We start from the raw sequence: 17,893 nt of genomic DNA on the forward strand, positions 1-17,893 counted from the left end.
AAGCGCACTTGCAGTGGGCAGTTTCACAGCAAGACCCGTGAAGAAATAACGTGTCCTGTGTTCTGAGTGTTGTCATAAGACACATTTATTTCACTCCGTCTTACAGCCTTAGTGCAGCTGATTGCTCTACATCAGCATGTGTAAACATATGCTTAATCCAGAAGAAAAGAGGCAGAAAGAGTTAAAACTCAGAACTGTTTTAGGCTAAAAGTTTCCCCACCTCCTAGAGGCATGGCAGGTAGAACCAAAGTACTTAACATAGTGATCGGGACGTCTCCACACAGTTACAGCAAGAGTGGAGCCTTCCGTCCTGCTAAGGCAGCTGGGCTCTGGGCACTCGGGCACGTTTGCTGCTGAACTTTCTGGGTTGTTTTGTTGTGTTTCTGGTACTAGCGACTGAACCCAGCAGCATTCTACCTCTGAGCCTTTTTCTATTTTATTTTGAAACAGAGTCTCCCTAAGTTGCTCAGGCTGGCCTTGAATCTGGAATCCTCCTGTCTCAGCCTCACAAGTCCTGGGATTATAGGTGTGCACCACCACACCAGACTTTCTTTGTTTTGTTTTCTATTTATTTATTTATTTATTTAGTACTGGGGATGCAACCCTGGGCATTCTACCTCCGAGCTACATCCCCAGCCCTATTTTTCTATTTTTTATTTTGTAACAGGACCTCACTGAATTGGAAAGGGCCTCACTAAGTAGCTGAGGCTGTCCGCGAACCTCAATCCTCCTGTCTCAGCCTCCCAAATGCTGGGATTACAAGCGTGCACCCCCACGTCCAGCTGTTTGTTTTCTTTTAAGACATTTAAACCTTTATTGACCTGTGACTTTTTTCTGGTGTCCGGGGATCTTTCTGCATACGTAATGCCTACTTGACTTTTTGGTCTCAACACTAAACCAAAAGAGTTTTGTGTAGGGTTTCGTAGCAAGAGATGAGGGCTTTTATTTATTTATTTATTTATTGAGGTACAAATGTTGCTATACTCTATTATTTTTTAATTTTTATTTTTATATTGAAATGAAATACATTACTTCCCCTCCCCCCTCCCAACAATGAGTGTCCAGGTTAACCAAGGTATATTTATATTTTTACACAAATTCGGATGTAGCTCCTTCATTAATCAACCTCAACCTTCTTCCTCTCCTCAGCTTTGCCGAGGTTTCCCTTCCATTTTCTGGAGTCCCTCTGTATCCCCAATGCTCCCTGGTTTGGGCATATTTGAGAAAACACATGTCCCTTCTCTTTTCTGTGCTTGGCTGAGCTCATTCAATGTAATGTTCTCCAGAGCTTCCCGTCTCCTTGCAAATGACATGGCTCCGTTCTTCTTTATAGCTGAGTAGAATCCATTGTGTGTATTTCCCATAATTTTGCAATCCATTCATCCGCTGATGGAGACCTAGGTTGGTTCCATACTTTGGCTATTGTGAATTGTGCTGCTATGATCATGGGTATGCATATGTTGCTGTAGTTCTCTGATTTCAACTTTGGAAAGATACCCAGGAGTGGTAGAGCCGGATCGTATGGTGGCTCCATTCCCAGTTTTCTAAGGAATCTCCACACTGATCTCCAAAGCGGCTGAACTAGTTTACACTCCAACCAACAGTGTAGAAGAGTTCCTCTTTCCCCACATCCTCGATAACGTTTGTTGTTATTTGATTTCCTTATTTTTGCCACTCTCACTGGGGGTAGATGGAATCTCAGCGTAGTTTTGATTTCATCTCCCTGATGACTAGTGATGTTGAACATCTTTTCATGTATATATTGGTCATTTGTATCTCTCTTTTGTGAAGTGTCTATTCATTTCAGTTGCCTATTTATTGATTGGGTTGTTTGTTTTCCTAGTGTAGTCTTTTGAGCCCTTTGTATATTCTGGATATCAGCCCTCTATCCGAGTGGTGGCTGGTAGAGATCTTCTCCCATTCTGTAGGCTTCCTCTTTAGACTTGATGATTTCCTTTGATGAGAAGAAACTTTTTAGTTTGATGCCATCCCACTTGTTAATTCTTGCTTTAATTTCCTGCGCTTTGGAGGTCTTGTTGAGAAAGGTACTGCTGCCTGTGCCTATATGTTGGAGTGTTGAGCCTCTGCCCTCCTCTAATAGCTTCACAGTCTCTGGTCTGATTTCTAAGTCTCTGATCCATCTCAAGTTGATCCCTTTGCACAGTGAGAGGTAAGGATTTTGTTCCATCTTTCTACAAATGGATAGCCAGTTCTCCCAGCACCGTTTGTTGAAAAGGCTGTCTTTTCTCCAGCGTTCAAGTTTGGCCCCTTTGTCACAGATCAGTTGACTGTAGGTGTGTGGGTGTGCTTCTGTGTCTTCTGTTCTGTTCCACTGGTCGGTCTGCCTGTTGTTGTGCCAGTACCATGCTGTTATTACTACTATTCTCTATGTATCATTTCAAGTCCAGGACTGTGATGCCTCCTGCCTGATTCTTATTGCTGAGGATTGCTTTGGCTATTCTGGTCTTTTGTTTCTCCATACAAAATTCATGACTGATTTTCCTAGGTCTATGAAGAATGTCATTGGTATTTTAATACGAATTGCATTGAATCCATAGATTATTTTGGCAAAATGGCCATTTTGATGATATTTATTTTACCTATCTATGAGCAAGGGAGATCTTTCTATCTTCCAAGGTCATCTTCAGTTTCTTTCTTTAGTGTTTTATAGTTTTCGTTGTATAGGTGTTTTACATCTTTGGTTAGGTTTGTTCCTAGGCATTTTATTGGTTTTGAGGTTATAGTGAATGGAATTGTTTTCTTTATTTCTTTCATTGTGGATTCATTGTTGGCATAAAGAAAAGCTACTGATGTCTTTAGACTGATTTTGTATCCTGCAAGTTTGCTGAATTGGTTAATCAGCTCCAGTGGTCTTTTGGTTGAGTTCATTGGGTCTTCTAGGTAAAGGATCATGTCATCTGCAAGTAAGGATAGAATTGGGAATTGCTTTGGCTATTCAGGGTCTTTTCTTTCTCCATATAAAATTCATGACTGACTTTTCTAGGTCTATGGAGAATGTTGTTGGTATTTTAATTCTTCCTATTTGAATTCCTTTGATTTCCTTCTTATTGCTGTGGGAAGAGTCTCGAGGACTATATTTAAAAAGTGGTGATAGTGGGCATCCTTGTCTTGCTCCTGTTTAGAGGAAATTCTTGCAGTTTTTGCCTATTCAATATGATGTTGGCTTTGGGTTTTTGTGTATTGCCTTAATGATGCTGAAATACGTTCCTTCTCTTCCAATTTTCTGCGGTGTTCTTAACATAAATGGGTGTTGGATTTTGTCGAATGCTTTTTCAGCATCTATTGATATGATCATGTGGTTTTTGTTCTCATTTCTATTTAGCTGGTGAATAATGTGTAATGATTTATGTATGTTGAACCAGCCTTGCTTTTCTGGGATGTAACCGACTTGGTCATGGTGTATAATTCTCTTGAGAGGGTTTTGAATGCGTGTAGCTAGTGTTTTATTTAGAATTTCTGCATTTGTGTTCATCAAGGATATTGGTCTGTAATTTTCCTTTCTTGAGGTATCTTTTTTGGTTTGGGGATTAATGTGATATTGGCCTCGTAGAAAGAACTTGGGAGAATTCCATCTCTTTCAATTTACTGGAACAATTTGTGAAGGATTGGGATTAGTTCTTCACTGGAGGATTTGTAGAATTCAGCTGGAAACCCATCAGGGCCTGGGCTTTTCTTTGATGGCAGAATTTTTATCGCCGTTTCTATTTCTTTGCTTGCTCTTGGTTGGTTTAGGCTTGCTGTGTCCTCTTAGTTCAGTTCAGGTAGGTTAACTGTGCTTAGGAATCTATCAATTTCTTCCATGTTTTCTAGTCTATTGGAGTATAAGTTTTCAAAATAGTTTCTGATTATCCTTTGAATTTCCTCACTGTCTGTGTGGTGTCTCCTTTTTCATTTCTGATTTTAATAATTTGAGTTGATTCTCTTTTTCATTTGGTTAGGTTAGCCACAGGTTTGTCAGTCTTATTAATCTTTTCAAAGAACCAGCTTTTTGTTTTGTTGATTCTTTGTTTTTTTTTTTCCTCTATTTCATTTATTCTTGCTCTGATTTTACTAATTTCCTGGCATCTGCTGGCTTTGGGATTAGACCGTTGCAGTCTTCCTCGGTCCTTGATATGTTGTTTACTTGGCGGCTTTCTGTCCTTCTCATGCGGGCACTCAGTTCTATAAACTTTCCTCTTAACACTGCCTTCAAAGTGTCCCATAAATTTTGATAAGTTGTTTCTTTATTTTCATTTAATTCTAGAAATTTATTTCTCCCCTAATTTCTGATCTTACCCACTCGTCCTTCAATCGTTTAGTCTTCATGTATTTAAATAGTTTCTTTTGGTCTTCCTGTTGTTGATTTCTACTTTCATTCCATTATGGTCTGAAAAGATGCAGGGAATTATATGACATCTTTTGAATCTGCTGGTGCTTGCTTTGTGTCCCAGGATGTGATCTATTTTGGAGAAGGTTCTGTGGGCTGCTGAAAAGAATGTGTTTCTGTTGTTCCTGGTTGAAATATTCTGTAAATGTCTATTAGGTCCATATGGTTTATAGTTTTCTTTAGTTCTGAAAAGTCTTTACTCATCTTTTGCCTTGAAGATCGATCTAGTGGTGTGAGAGGTGTGTTGAAGCCTCCCAATATTATTGTATTTGGGTCTATTTAAGATTTGATGTCCAGAAGGGTTTGTTTTAAAAATGTGTCTGCCCCACATTTGGGGCTAAACATTTACTGTCATTATATCCTCTTGGTGATTTGTTCCTTTTACCAAAAGGAAGTGCCCTGCTTTATCTCTTCCGATGTGTTTTAGCTTAAAGTCTGTTTTGTTGGATATCAGCGTTGCTATCCCTACACGTTTTTGGTCTCCATTGGCATGATATATCTTTTTCCATCCTTTCACTTTCAGTCTGTGAATATCTTTAGCTGTAAGGTGAATTTCTTGCAAACAGTATATATTTGGATTATGTTTTTTAATCCACGTTGCCAGTCTATGACTTTTGGTTGGTGAGTTAAGTCCTTTCATGTTCAGAGTTATTATTGAAATATAATTTTTGTCTCCTGACATTTTGCATTCTGTCTTCTGTTTGGTATAATGTTATTTCTTCTTTAATTAGATTGCCCCACTGATCAACTTCATCTCTTCTCTGGTTCTGAAAATTGCTGCTTTTTTCTTCTTTATGGTTTATTTCTTTAAGTATTTTCTCTAGTGTTGGCTTTGAATTCATGAATTTTTTGAGATCCTGCTTATCTTGAAACACTTTTATTTCTCCATCAATTTTGAATAATTATTTTGCTGGATATAGCAGTTTTGGTTGGAAGTTGTTTCATTCCAGGGTCTGGATCACATCACCCCTGTCTCTCCTGGCATTTATGACTTGAGTTGTATAGTCCGGGGTGATTTTTGGTGTGCTTGTGGAACGCAGAGGCTTTCTACCTCTAGGCTATATTATTTTTTTTTTATATTTTATTTGGAAACAGGGTCTCACTAAGTTGCTGAGAGCCTCACTAAGTAGCTGAGGCTGGCTTTGAACCTGTGCGATCCTCCTGTCTCAGCCTCCCAAGTGTGAGGATTACAAGCGTGCACCGCCACGCCCGGCTGTTCTCACTGCTTTTAAGGTTCTTCCCTTGGCTTCTCTGTTGGTCATTTTGATTCTTACGTGGCGTGGGGAGGTCCTTCTTTGATCTTGTCTTAATGGTGTTCTGTATGTCTCCTGGACGTGCAGGTCCAAGTCTCTTTCCATGTTTGGAAAGTTCTCTGAAATTGTTTCTCTGAAGAGATTATGAATGCCCTTGGTCTGTACGTCTATCCCTTCGTTTCCTGTTGTCCCACAGTTATCGGATGTTTAGGTTTGTTGCTGTAATGACTTCTGTGTGCTGTTGATTGCTTTCAGTTTTGGTTTGTTTTTTCTAAGAATATAAGTCAATTAATACTGTTAATTTTATAGCACAAAATAAAACAAGCTATGATCCCCCAAAATAATTTTAAGAGCTTACACAGAAAATGTTATTGCCTGAAGTTTATGATCTTTAAGTTACAGGTCAAAAGAGTTTTATGTTGTTTTAAAACACACAGTGAAGACCATCAAGAAGCAAGGCCACTGTTCCTCCTGCAGGACGATGGTCCTGTCTCAGAACTGTCCTGCTCCTCCAGAAGACACAGCCAGCTCAGTGCTCACGCTGACAGGCTGCTTTCAGTTTTGAATGAGCTGTCTTCTAGTAATAATACTCTACTTTCCATTTCATCTAATCTTCCAGAATTTCTTTCTGTTGCTGTCTTCATTTCATTTATTGACTCATTTCATTCCAGACCTCTTTCTGATTTTTTCTTAGTGTCTATTTCCTCTTTCATTTTCTGAACACTTGATTTGAGGCCTTTCTTCATATTGTAGATCAGGATTCGGAACTCCCCTTCTTGCATTTCTTGTAGGTGAGTATTCCTGATTGCTGTTGTCTCTTCACTGCCCTAGAGCTCATATTTTCAAGGTTGTCAGGCTTGCTTTTCTGATATCTTCACGTCATTTGTGGGTATTATGTCAAATCCATTCTTAGCAGTAGGATTCAGAGGTGCCGGCAGGTAAACAGTGCTTTTTCCAGTGGTGAGGGTTGAGTATTGGGGAGGTAGCTGGGTGACGGGTACAGGATTTGGTAAGGTAGGGACATGGTTAGGTTTAGTATGAATTTAAGTATAATAAGGTAGTATCTGGATGAGAATGAGAGAAGGTTAGAAAGTAAGACTGTCTTAGTTAGAGTATTTAAGTCTGGGGATGTGAAATACCTTGAATATTAAACATGGAGGTACAGTAAGGGTAAATAAAGTTTTGAGAGAAGAGAGTAGATAGGCTAGTGTGAGGAAGTTTGTAAGAGGAATGGGGTGAAGGGGCAAACAAACACGAACAAAGTAACACAACAAGATACAGAAGCTAACAATTATAATCGAAGACAAAAACAAAAGAAAAAATAAAATGCTATAAAAAGAATAGTGACAGTGTGAGACAACAAAGCAAAACAAACAACCAAACCAACAAAACCCAAAGAAAAAGAAAAAAAGTCCTACTAATTTACAAATACGGGGCTGGGCCCATATAATATCTGTGTGTCTGATCACTGGTAGATTCTGGAGTATATTCCAATGTCTCTTACTTGCTCTGTACCCTGTTGTCAGCTTTTGAACCTAGTCTCTCATTGCACAAGATTACCTGGCTGTTCCATCCCAGGACTCTGGAGGGCTCGCTGTGCCGCTGGGTCCCCCGGCTTTTCTGTGCATACAGGATTACCTGGCTGCTCCATTCCAGGACTCTGGAGGGCTCGCTGTGCCGCTGGGTCCCCCGGCTTTTCTGTGCATACAGGATTACCTGGCTGCTCCATCCCAGGACTCTGGAGGGCTCGCTGTGCCGCTGGGTTCCCCCGGCTTTTCTGTGCATACAGGATTACCTGGCTGCTCCATCCCAGGACTCTGGAGGGCTCGCTGTGCCGCTGGGTCCCCCGGCTTTTCTGGGCACACCCGGCTGCCTGGTCTCTGGAGTGCTGGCTATGCCGCTGCGGCTATCACCTTTGGTGAGCATGCAGGATTTTCGCTAGGACTCTGCTCGCCGCATACGATGTTGGAGGCCTGTAGCTGCTTTCAAGCACATGGATTATTTATCTGGATTTCTTGGGACTGCCACACGAGTGCTGGCCAGAGCCAGGGATCACGGCTTGGGCCCGCGGCCAGTCCGCAGCAGGTCCATTGTGCGCTTGGGCTTTTGCAGTGGATCTCGCAGTTCAGAGTTACTGGAATTCCTTCCATCGTGATTCCTGTTTCTGTTTGGTTCGTAAGCTGTCTTTATTTTGCTTGTCTAGACTCTGCCTTCTCAGTAGTTGAATTTTATTTGTTTCAGCTACTGAGATGTGCTGCGTCCTGCAGTCGCCATTTTGAGATGAGGGCTTTTAATTCTGTTGTAGAGCCAGTAGTAAACAGTTGGGCTAGGTGTGGTGGCCAGTGCCTGTAATCCTAGTACTTAATTAGGAGGCCGACACAGATTCGAGGACAACCTCAGCCGCTTAGCAAGGCTGTTTCTAAATTAAAAATAAATAGGGCTGGGAGTGTAGCCTGGTGGTAGATTGCCCATAGGGTCAATCTCCAGCACCACAAAAAGTAAAGTAAAAATAAAAAAGAAAGAAAAGCAAGTGGTTATTTATTTGAGTGTTTTTCGTATCTGCTTGCTTTTGAGCAGCCTGCTCAGCCAGGACTGCACGTGTCAGCAGAAAGGACATGGAGCCAGACGTTCCCTGAATGTGGCGCTTCTTCCTGCCTGTCGTGGGGTCGTGGTGTTCTTAGGTGTGGGGTGGGAACAGTCTTTGATTTCGCAGCTCATAACATTCTGGGAAGAATCACTGAGATTCTCATGTGAAGACAGTTTGAGAACCATCCTGTTCTACATTTAAGTTCTCAAGAGTGCCTCAGCCGGCGCTGTGGGCACGCTTGTCATCCCCGCGCTTGGGAGGCGGAGACAGGAGGATCGCGCAGGTTCGAAGCCAGCCGTGCTGGCTTAAGAGACCCTGTTTCCAAACTATATATATATTAGGTTTGGGAGTGTAGAGCCTGGAGGTAGAAGGGCTTCCAGGAACCCCAGTACCACCAAAAAAAAAAAAAAAGAGAGAGAATGCCTAAGTGCTATTTTTACTTTTAGGAAAAATTATCCATGTTGCTAGGGACTTTTGATTTTTGTTTTTTGTTTTAGAATAGTATGTTCACAAGACTTTGAAGTTCTTAACAGAAAATATAGTCTGTTGTTTGTAAACTGTTGTAAGTTATGTGCTTTATGGACTTTCCTTGGGAAAGCAACCGAGAAGGCCGTGATCTCTCCTCGTTTTAAGTAACTGACGGGTGGCTTTTGTGCATGTGGTAGGATGCTGGGGCTGAATGGGGCTGCGGGTTGTACCTCTGAGAGGTGCCCTCATCACTATTTTATTCTTTCTTTTGAATCAGAGCCTCGCTAAGTTGCTGAGGCTGGCCACAAACCTGCAATCCTCCTGTCTCAGCCTCACAAGTAGTGGGATTCCAGGTGTGCACCACTGCACCCAGCAGATGAGTGTTCTTAAAAGTAGAGTCTCCAACTATTGGAAATGTATGGAACTTAATTATAAGAAAACAGCAGGGTATGGTGGCACAACATTCCCACGCTTGTAATCCCAGCATTCAGGAGGCAGAGACTAGAGGATTGTGGTTCGCAGACAGCCTCGGCTACTTAGCGAGGCCCTTTGTAACTCAGTGAGACCCTATTTCAAAAAATATATAAGGACTAAAATAGGACTGGAGTGTAGCTCGGAGGTAGAATGCCCTGGGTTCATCCTCAGTAGCCCTCCCCAAAAGTTTTTCCTTTTAAAAGAAAAACCTTTGCCGTGCATGGTGGTACATGCATGCAATCCCAGTACTTGGGAGGCTGAGACAAGAGGGTCACGGCTTTGAGACCATTTTAGTAATTTAGTAAGGCCCTCTGTAACTTAGTGGGACCCTGTTTCAAAATAAGAAAGTAAGGCTGGGTTGGAGATGTAGCTTGGAGATGGAACACCTCTGGGTTCCATCTCCAGTACCACAAAAGAAAAAAAGAAAACATACAAACAGTAGTTTGTTGTTTGGGGGTTTGTTTTGTTTTGGTTTTTGTTTTATTATTTTTTGTGGTACTGGGGGTGGAACCCCCAGGGGCTTTTCTACCTCTGGCCTATCCTCCCAGACCTATTTTTTTTATACTTTATTTGGAAACAGGGTCTCACTAAGTTGCTGAGGCTGGCTTCAAACCTGTGCGATCCTCCTGTCTCAGCCTCCCAAGTGCGGGGATTACCACGCCAGCCTGCAAACAGTGGTTTAATAGAGCAAAGCCTTACGTAGCGTGATGCTTGCAGTGTGCCAGGTGTGGGGGTCCGAGCGTCCATCAGCCTTTACCGGGGCAGGTGTGGCCACGGCCCCATGTGGCAGAGAAGTCGGAGTGGCTCCGGCTCAGCCAGACCTCCTCCCTGTCACTGTGACTAACAGTGTCTGAGTGTAGCCCCATGCAAAGCCGAAGCAGCCGGGTGCTGAGGTTGATCTCACAGGAGACATGACACGGAGGCCCAGAGCTGCGCCCTGCCTGCGCTCCTGCTCGCTGCTCGCCTCCCTGGGGAGAAACAGGTTCTGCAGTGCTCTCTGTTTACCTGTCACCGAACCTGCTCTGCAAGGCTGACAGCGCCAGAACCCAGAGCCCTCAGATAGACGGCAGGCAGGACGGTGCGTCCCGCCTCCGATCCGAGCGCACCGGCCTCGCTGGATGGCAGAGGCCTCACCAAGCAGCCGAGGCTGGCCGCGAACCGCATCCTCCCGCCTCAGCCTCCAAATGCTGGGATTCCAAGCGTGCACCACCACGCCCGGCAAGGCCTTTTAGACGGGAGATTAGTCAAGGACTGGGAAGTCACTGGCGTCCTGTCTAAAGAGGAACCACCGCGACTGCAGGCGGCCTGATGAGCGCACAGAGGCACGGGCTGTCTCAGCCTGCTGCTTCTAGCCGCCAGTCCCTCTGTCTCCTGAAGCAGGGCCTCCTTCATCTGTACAGTGGACACTCAGCTGCCTTTGCCGTGAGGGCCGAGGAGCCTGCACAGTGGCTCGGGAGCCCTTCTGTGGGTGGCGGAGGCTGTCTGTATCCACAGCATGCTTTTCTTTGTGGGCGTGTGGTACTGGGGATGGAGTGCAGGGGCTTCTGCCTCCGGGCTGCACCCCGAGCCCTATTTTATTTTATTTTTCATTTATGAGTGTGTGTGTATGTTGCTAGGGATGAAAGCCAGGGACATTCTACCTCCAAGCTACACCCCCATCCCAATTGTATTCTTGTATTTTGAAACAACTCACTAGGTCACAGAGGGCTCACTAAGTTGCTGAGGCTGGCCGCGAGCCTGCGCTCCTCCTGTCTCAGCCTCCCAGGTGCCCCGGGTGCCAGCGGCCCGCCTGGCTTTCTTTTTGCAGAGGGAGATATGAAGCGGAGGCAGCCCGCTGGCCCGGCTGCCTGCGCGCTGGCCCGGCTGCGAGGGTTTGCGGCAGGGGCCCCCATCACAGTGCTGTGAAGTGCCCTCGGGGGAGTGCACTGGGGCACACTGACCCCTGCTGGCCGTGCTGAGCTCACAGCCTCCGCCCTTCTCGCTCTGGCCAGACTCTGCCTGAAGCCTTCAGCGTCTCTCCTCGGTCAGGTCAGGAGCCTGGCCCGGAGCGGTGTCCGTTCCACTGCCCCGTGCGGCAGGCCAGCCGGGACCCAGCGCTAAGCTTAGTGTTGTGCAGTCCGACATGTACTTAGTGTCAACGGAATGAGAGGCGTCCAGTGTGTCCAGGACGCGGTGTCCAGGACGCGGCCGGCAGTGACGGCTGAGTGCATCGTTCTGTCCGTTTCTTACGGGCTGTGGTGGTAAGCACTGGGACTAGTAAATGGTGAGAAGCTTGCTTGCTGTTTGGTGATACTTACTGGCCTGGGATGTCTTTCGTTTTGTCCATTCGGTAACGCCCCTGGAGTCTACATATGGCCAGACTGGGCTCTGCTGGCAGCGCACCGCAGCGCTCACCTGGCAGTGTGCAGACCCCTGCCGCGTGCCCAGCTCATTGTGCCCTTCGGTGGGCGTGCTCCTTCTCCACCGTCTCGCGGCCTCTGGGAGGCCTGCCGCCCCGCACACGCGCGCGGAGCGCTGCCTGGTCCTCCAGGTGCGGGTCCTGTGCAGTGAGAGGAGCCACCGTGATGATGAAAGCTCACGGCTCTCCTCGACAACATCTCACCTTAAAACCGCTCGGAGCCAGGCATGTGGCACACTTGCGATCCCAGTACTTGGGAGACGAGACAGGAGAGCCACAGGTGTGATGGCCAGCCTCGGCAACTTAATGAGGCTGGCAGCGATCCAGTGAGACCCTATTTCCAAACAAAAAATAAAACAGGTCTGGGGGTGTAGCTCAGCACCACAAAAAAAGAACAAAGGAAAAAATGTAAGTTCTGAGGCCCAAATGCTGGGCTCCCCGTTCACCCTGACGATTGTCCTTCCAGCCCAACAAGCCTCGTGTGTCAGCCCAGGAGGTGGAAGGCTCAGGGAGTCGTGATTTGACAGGGAGATAAAAACAATGATTTACCCCGTCACCGCATCAGCACTCTTCTTTCACTGCTTCTGCGAAAGGACCCTACTTCTTTCGGTGCCCCGAACTCGAATTCCCCAGTTCACCCTTGGACACTCAGAAGCAGCTCGGTCCTCTGGCGCGGTGACGGCAGGTGCCAGCCAAGAGCTGACGTGGTGTGAGAGAAGAGGTCGCTGGAATCCCCGTGCCTGTGTGCCCGCCACCCTCCTGGGAAACGCAGAAGGCCATTAATAACTTAATGTGCCTCGGGGTCCGCGGTCGGGAAGTTAGAGCAGGTCGAGTCAGTGGATCTGGAGTTTTTATGGGGCCGGGGGGAAACTGCCCCAGTAGCAAGTTGTACAGACAGAGGGTGGCTGATTAGTCCACTTACTTCACAAGTGCTCTGGCCCAGCCTGGTGCACTGTGCACGCCGGGGACTCCAGTGCCGGGGAGGCTGAGACAGGAGGGTCGCGGGTTCAAGACCATCCTTCTTAGCATCGTAGACTCCATTTCAGACTAAAAATTAAAATAGAGATGGGGCTGTAACTCAAAGGTAGAATGCCCCTAAGTTCAATCCCCAGTACCATTAAAAAAAAAAAAAAAAAAACCACAGTGTTTCTGGCCCAGAATTATTCCAAGAGCTTTTATAGTTTATTCTTTAAAAATAATCCTACTTACCATAAGGTAGAAGTGTTAATAATTAAACCGTTATGTTCTTCATTCTGCGATAGAGGAAGAATTGTCAGACAGTTTAGCCTCTGCCTTTCTGTTGAAATAGACGTCCATTTGGATCTGGAGGAGCGCCTAGCAAAGTTTATGAAGACGGAGGAGGCCATTATATACTCTTACGGGTTCTCCACCATCGCCAGCGCGATCCCCGCCTACTCCAAGCGAGGGGACATCGTGTTCGTGTGAGTACCCTTCACCTGTTCTAGCACCGTTCCTTTGGCAGCAGTACTGACCGCCCTGGAGAATCTTGCGTTGAAGCTAAGCCCGGTCAAGGCCTGCGGGCCTCCCCTCAAGGCGGCTCCGGGAGGCCGGCGTTGCGCACCGCGTCACTCGGGTATCGATGGGCCCGCCTCCCCATGCTTCTCCTTGGCGGCCGCACGCCCGCCCGCAGCTGACACTTCTCTGTCTCTGGGACTATTTGTGCTCCTTCTTGCCTGGAGGTAGTATTCATCTCTTAGTGGTAGTAACTAATACCAGTGCAGTAAATAATTGAAGGAGTGCTGACATTCAGGAAAGGGTGGGAGTAACTGGACGTCAGGACCTGCCGCCTGGCCCGTGGGACTCAGTGCACGGCCTCCCATCGCACCTGCTGCAGAGCAGAGCCCACACCGGACTGCCCCGCAGAAACCCTGCAGGCCTCCATCGCTCCACCTGAGACCATGAAAAGGGATATTTTTGTTTATTTTTTGCACATAGGTTTTGTTTTGTTTTGTTGTTTTTGTTTTTTGCTGTACTGAGGATGGAACCCAGGGGCATTCTACCTTCGAGCTACACTCCCTGCCCTATTTTTTATTCTTTATTTTGAAACCGGGTGTCACTGAGTTGCAGAGGCCCTCACTAAGTAGCTGAGGCTGGCCGTGAACCGCGATCCTCCCGTCTCAGCCTCTCAAATGCTGGGGTTACAGGCGTGCACCACCACGCCCAGCTACGCAGTTTTTAAAAAACAATATGAAGGACCCATCTTCAACTCGAGATCTGGTCATTGAAACAGTGTGTCTTGGTCTCTAGTTAAAAGCACAGTTAGGCAACTGCGGCGCCATCCTGTGTCGCTCTATACAAGCATCCCCTATCAGTTTCTCCCTAAGTTGAGAATGTGTTTAGGGTACAGGTGAACTCATAACTTCCTTTGTCAGATAATACATACTGTGCTGTGTGTTTGGTTTCATTTATTTATTTGTTTGTTTATTTATTTATTTATTTATTTATTTATTTATTTATTGGTGGTACTGGGGTTCCTGGAAACACTTCTACCTCCGGGCTACACTCCCAGACCTATTTTTATATTTTTTTTATTTTGGAAACAGGGTCTCTTAAGCCAGTGCAGCTGGCTTTGAACCTGTGCGATCCGCCTGTCTCTGCCTCCCAAGTGCGGGGATTACAAGTGTGCGCCACCACGCCCGGCTATATGTTTGGCTTTAACCAGTAGGAAATCTGAACTAAGTACCTCATGTGCTCTACATGGGGCCTTGAAACTCCGGTTTCCAGTGTATCACTTGGCATCTGAAGTCTTCTCTTTCACTTTATTTTATTTAAATTTATTTTTAGCTACATAATAACATTCATAAAATGTAACAATTTGTAGGTACTGTGATCTTTTGATCCATCTATACACTGTGTAATGTTTAAGTCAGTTTAAACATCTCTGTCTCCTGGAGCGTTTGTCTTTTTTAATGGTGAAAACTTTCAGTATACTTTCCTCGCAGTTTTGTGATACACAGTGCACAGTCCTCTGCATTCACCGTCTGCACTGGCCCGCCGGGCTCCTTCTCTCTGACTAGCCTGTGCCATTGGCCGGCCCCTCCCAGCCTCTGGTAACCATACTGCTCGTGACTCCATCACTACCGTTTCTAGATTCCGCGCGGTCTAGGGGCCACTCGAGTCTGCTGCTGCCCCGTTGATTTCTGTGGGGTGACCCGCCCATTGCTGGGAGTGGGCAGTCTAGCCCGTGTTGCTGTGCCGGAGCCCGCCTCTCCTGTAGACTGCTGTTGCTTTACACCTGGGCGTTTCAGGGATGCGTGTGTGTGAAGTGCTCCCTTGTTGAACTGACCCCGTCATTAGTGCACGGTGGCCTTTCTTGTCTCTCCACTGCTCTTGGTGTAAGCGTCTTCATCCAGCTGGGTGCTCCAGCAGCACTCTCAGCCAGACCTCATGGAAAGAAGGTTGATTTTCTTACGTTTTTCGGGCTCAGTCTGTGTGAGCTGTGGACTTTGGGTCTCGGGGGCCAGAAACAAAGAGTAGGGGGGAAGGAACAATGTATAACCCCAAGGCCAGCCCCAGGGATGTGTCCCGGCCTCACCCTCCTGGCCAGGCCAACACCCGATGAATACGCTACCATACATTATCTACTGCTGGATTGGAGCCTTATGACTCAATTACGTCAGATCCAGACTCCAGCAGATGAGCTCTTGAGGGGACATTTCACGTCTACCTGCAACGCTGGGCGTGGTGGTGCACGCTGCAATCCTGTACTTGGAAGGCTGAGACAGGAGGGCCACAGGTTCACAGCCAGCCTCCGCAACCTAGTGAGATCGCGTTTCAGAATGAAAGAGTAAGAAAGGGCTGGCTGGAGCTCAGAGGTAGCATGCCCTGGGTTCCTTCCCCAGTTCCTCCCCCAAAACACTACTATATCTGATCGAGTATGGCTCCTCCCGCTTTGACTCGCCTGCCGTCCTGTGGACGCTCCGACTGCCTGCCTTCGCGTCCAGCGTGTGTCCCCAGAGGTCAAGCCGGCCTGCTGTAGGCACATGGAGTTGTGTCTTGTTCTCCTCTCGGTCACTCTGCCTTTGAGCCGGAGAATCTGCTGCTCTGCACTCTTGATGACTGGCGATCGCCGATCGCCCACAGACATCTTCTGGCTCATCTCGTTTCTATTGAGGCGCCTTTCTTCTCTTCCTCACTTGTCAGAGCTGCTTTGTGGCAAGTGGTTTACCCAGTAGCATGTGTTGACTCCTTGGTTCTTAGTTCGTTGATCTCTCAAATTTTTACGTCCTGGTTGCCAGGAGGCTCACAGAAAATTATCCTTTGATTATTACAAGCTGTTTTTAAATAATAGTGCCCCGAACATCATCAATGAAGATAAGAACAGAAAAAAGGAAATAAAGAAAATATACCAGTAATTAAACTATACTTGTTCTCTGCTTCCCCATGTTTAAATTATTTATATCCCACTTTACATCTTTCAAAATTGCCTATTGCTTAATATTATTAAAGCGGCTGCTTATGTTTGATTGTTTGTTTTTTAGTCTTCATACTAAAGTTATGAATGGCCTATGCACCATGTTTCCAATATTTTAACATTCTGGATTTGTATAATTGCTCTTACCAGTGAATTTTATGCCTTCCAGGTTTCCTTCTTACCTACCTGCTAACATTTCCCTCTCTTTGAGTTTGAAAAGCCACCGTTATCATTTCGTGCCGTGCAGGTCTTGTAGGGATGCACCCTCTCACTTCTGCTCCTCTGGGACTGTGTGCCTCTCTCCTGACGGATGGTAGTGCCCTGGCTCGGCAGTTGTCTTCCGGTGTACTGTGGAAAATCTCACTCCCCTGTCTCCTGACCTGCGACATTTCTCCTGAGAAGTCTTGCTTTCACGTGCGCTGGATGCCCTCTGCATTTGCTGTGTCTTCTCTAACTTCCTGCAAATCTCTTGGTCTTTGACTGTTGAGAATGTGACACATTGGTGCAGGCTTGGTTGAGGTCAGTCTGATTCATGGTCTTGGCTTCCCTGTGCCGTGGCGCTCGTGTCCTCTTGGCTTTGGGAGTTCTCTGTGCTCTTCCTTGGAATGCGCTTTCTAACTAGCGTTCTGCTTCCTCTCTGCTCGTTCCCCTCCTCTGACTGTGGGCTTGTGATCTCGTTTTGTTTATCTGCCCTGCTGTGGAAGACTTCTGTTTGTATTTTTGGTTCATGCTCATTTAGTGTAGTTTTTAGCTCAGGAGTTCTGCTGGACTTACTTTATTACTTCCGTCTCTTTATTGGTTATCTATTTGAATGTTAATAGTTTGAGTCTTCTTCAAACTCGCTGATTTTTTTTTTAAACAGCTCTCTTAAATTTTCCATCTAAGTTCTTTCATACTGATTGCTATCTGGTCAGTCAGTTTCTGGCCTTTTTTTTTTTTTTTTTTTTTTTTTGCAGGTCTGGGGATGGAACCTAGAGGCATTCTACCTCTGAGCTACACCCCTGCCCTATTTTTTTATTCTTTATTTTGAAACCGGGTCTCACTGAGTTGCAGAGAGCCCTAGCTGAGGCTGTCTGCGAACCAGGACCCTCTGGTCTCAGCCTCCCGAATGCTGGGATTACAAGCATGCACCACCACGCCCGGCTCCCACAGCCCTATTTTTTTTTCTTTTAATTTTTTGTATTGGTGCATTATATTCATACAACATATTGGGGTAAAAAACTTGTGTGTACAGACATGTACACATCACTGATTTAACCCCTACCCAATTCCCACCCCGTTCCCTCCCCGTCCCTCCCTCCCTTGCTTGGCTTAGTGATTGACTTTGATATGATTAAGTACATTGTGTGTTTTAGAGATTTTCCTCTTCCCCCTCCTTTCTCCTCCTTTAGGTTGTCTTGTTTGCTCCTCTATAGGATTTCCTCTTTCAAGAGTTCCTCCTATGACCCATTTCTCCCTAACTCTCACATATTAGGGAAAGCATCTGATTTCTTATTTTTTGTGACTGACTAATCTCACTTAGCATAATGTCCTCCAGTTCCATCCATTTCCCTGCAAATGATGTAATTGAGTTTTTTAATGGCTGAGTAAAATTCCATTGTGTACATATCCCACAGTTTTGTAATCCATTCATCTGTTGATGGACATCTTGGCTGGTTCCATAGTTTGGCTATGGTGAATTGTGCAGCTATGAACATAGATACACATGCATTAGTTTGGTAGTTTGGTTTCTTTTCTTTTGGGTAGATACCCAACAGTGGTATTGCTGGATCAAATGGTAGATTTGTTCCCATTCTTCTGAGGATTCTCCATACTGTTTTCCAAAGTGGTTGCACTAATTTGCAATCCCACCAACAATGTCTTAGAGTTCCCACTTCTCCACATCCTCGCC

The 17,893-nt window shown here is 45.9% G+C and overlaps 1 protein-coding gene across 5 annotated transcripts in view; it reads left to right on the forward strand.

Annotated features, from left to right (window-relative positions):
- SPTLC1 (serine palmitoyltransferase long chain base subunit 1) overlaps window positions 1–17,893 on the forward strand; it is a gene marked incomplete at both ends in the record, with an annotated part of 57,090 nt that overhangs the window by 16,803 nt on the left and 22,394 nt on the right. For all 5 annotated transcript variants that reach the window (XM_080709271.1, XM_080709274.1, XM_080709270.1 and 2 more), the window contains one exon: window positions 12,877–13,009. In XM_080709271.1, coding sequence (XP_080565397.1) covers window positions 12,877–13,009 — 133 coding nt within the window. The remainder of the gene's footprint in view (window positions 1–12,876; window positions 13,010–17,893) is intronic.

Source organism: Muscardinus avellanarius (assembly GCF_963383645.1).
Source record: "Muscardinus avellanarius genome assembly, chromosome: 13".
NCBI lineage: Eukaryota > Metazoa > Chordata > Mammalia > Rodentia > Gliridae > Muscardinus > Muscardinus avellanarius.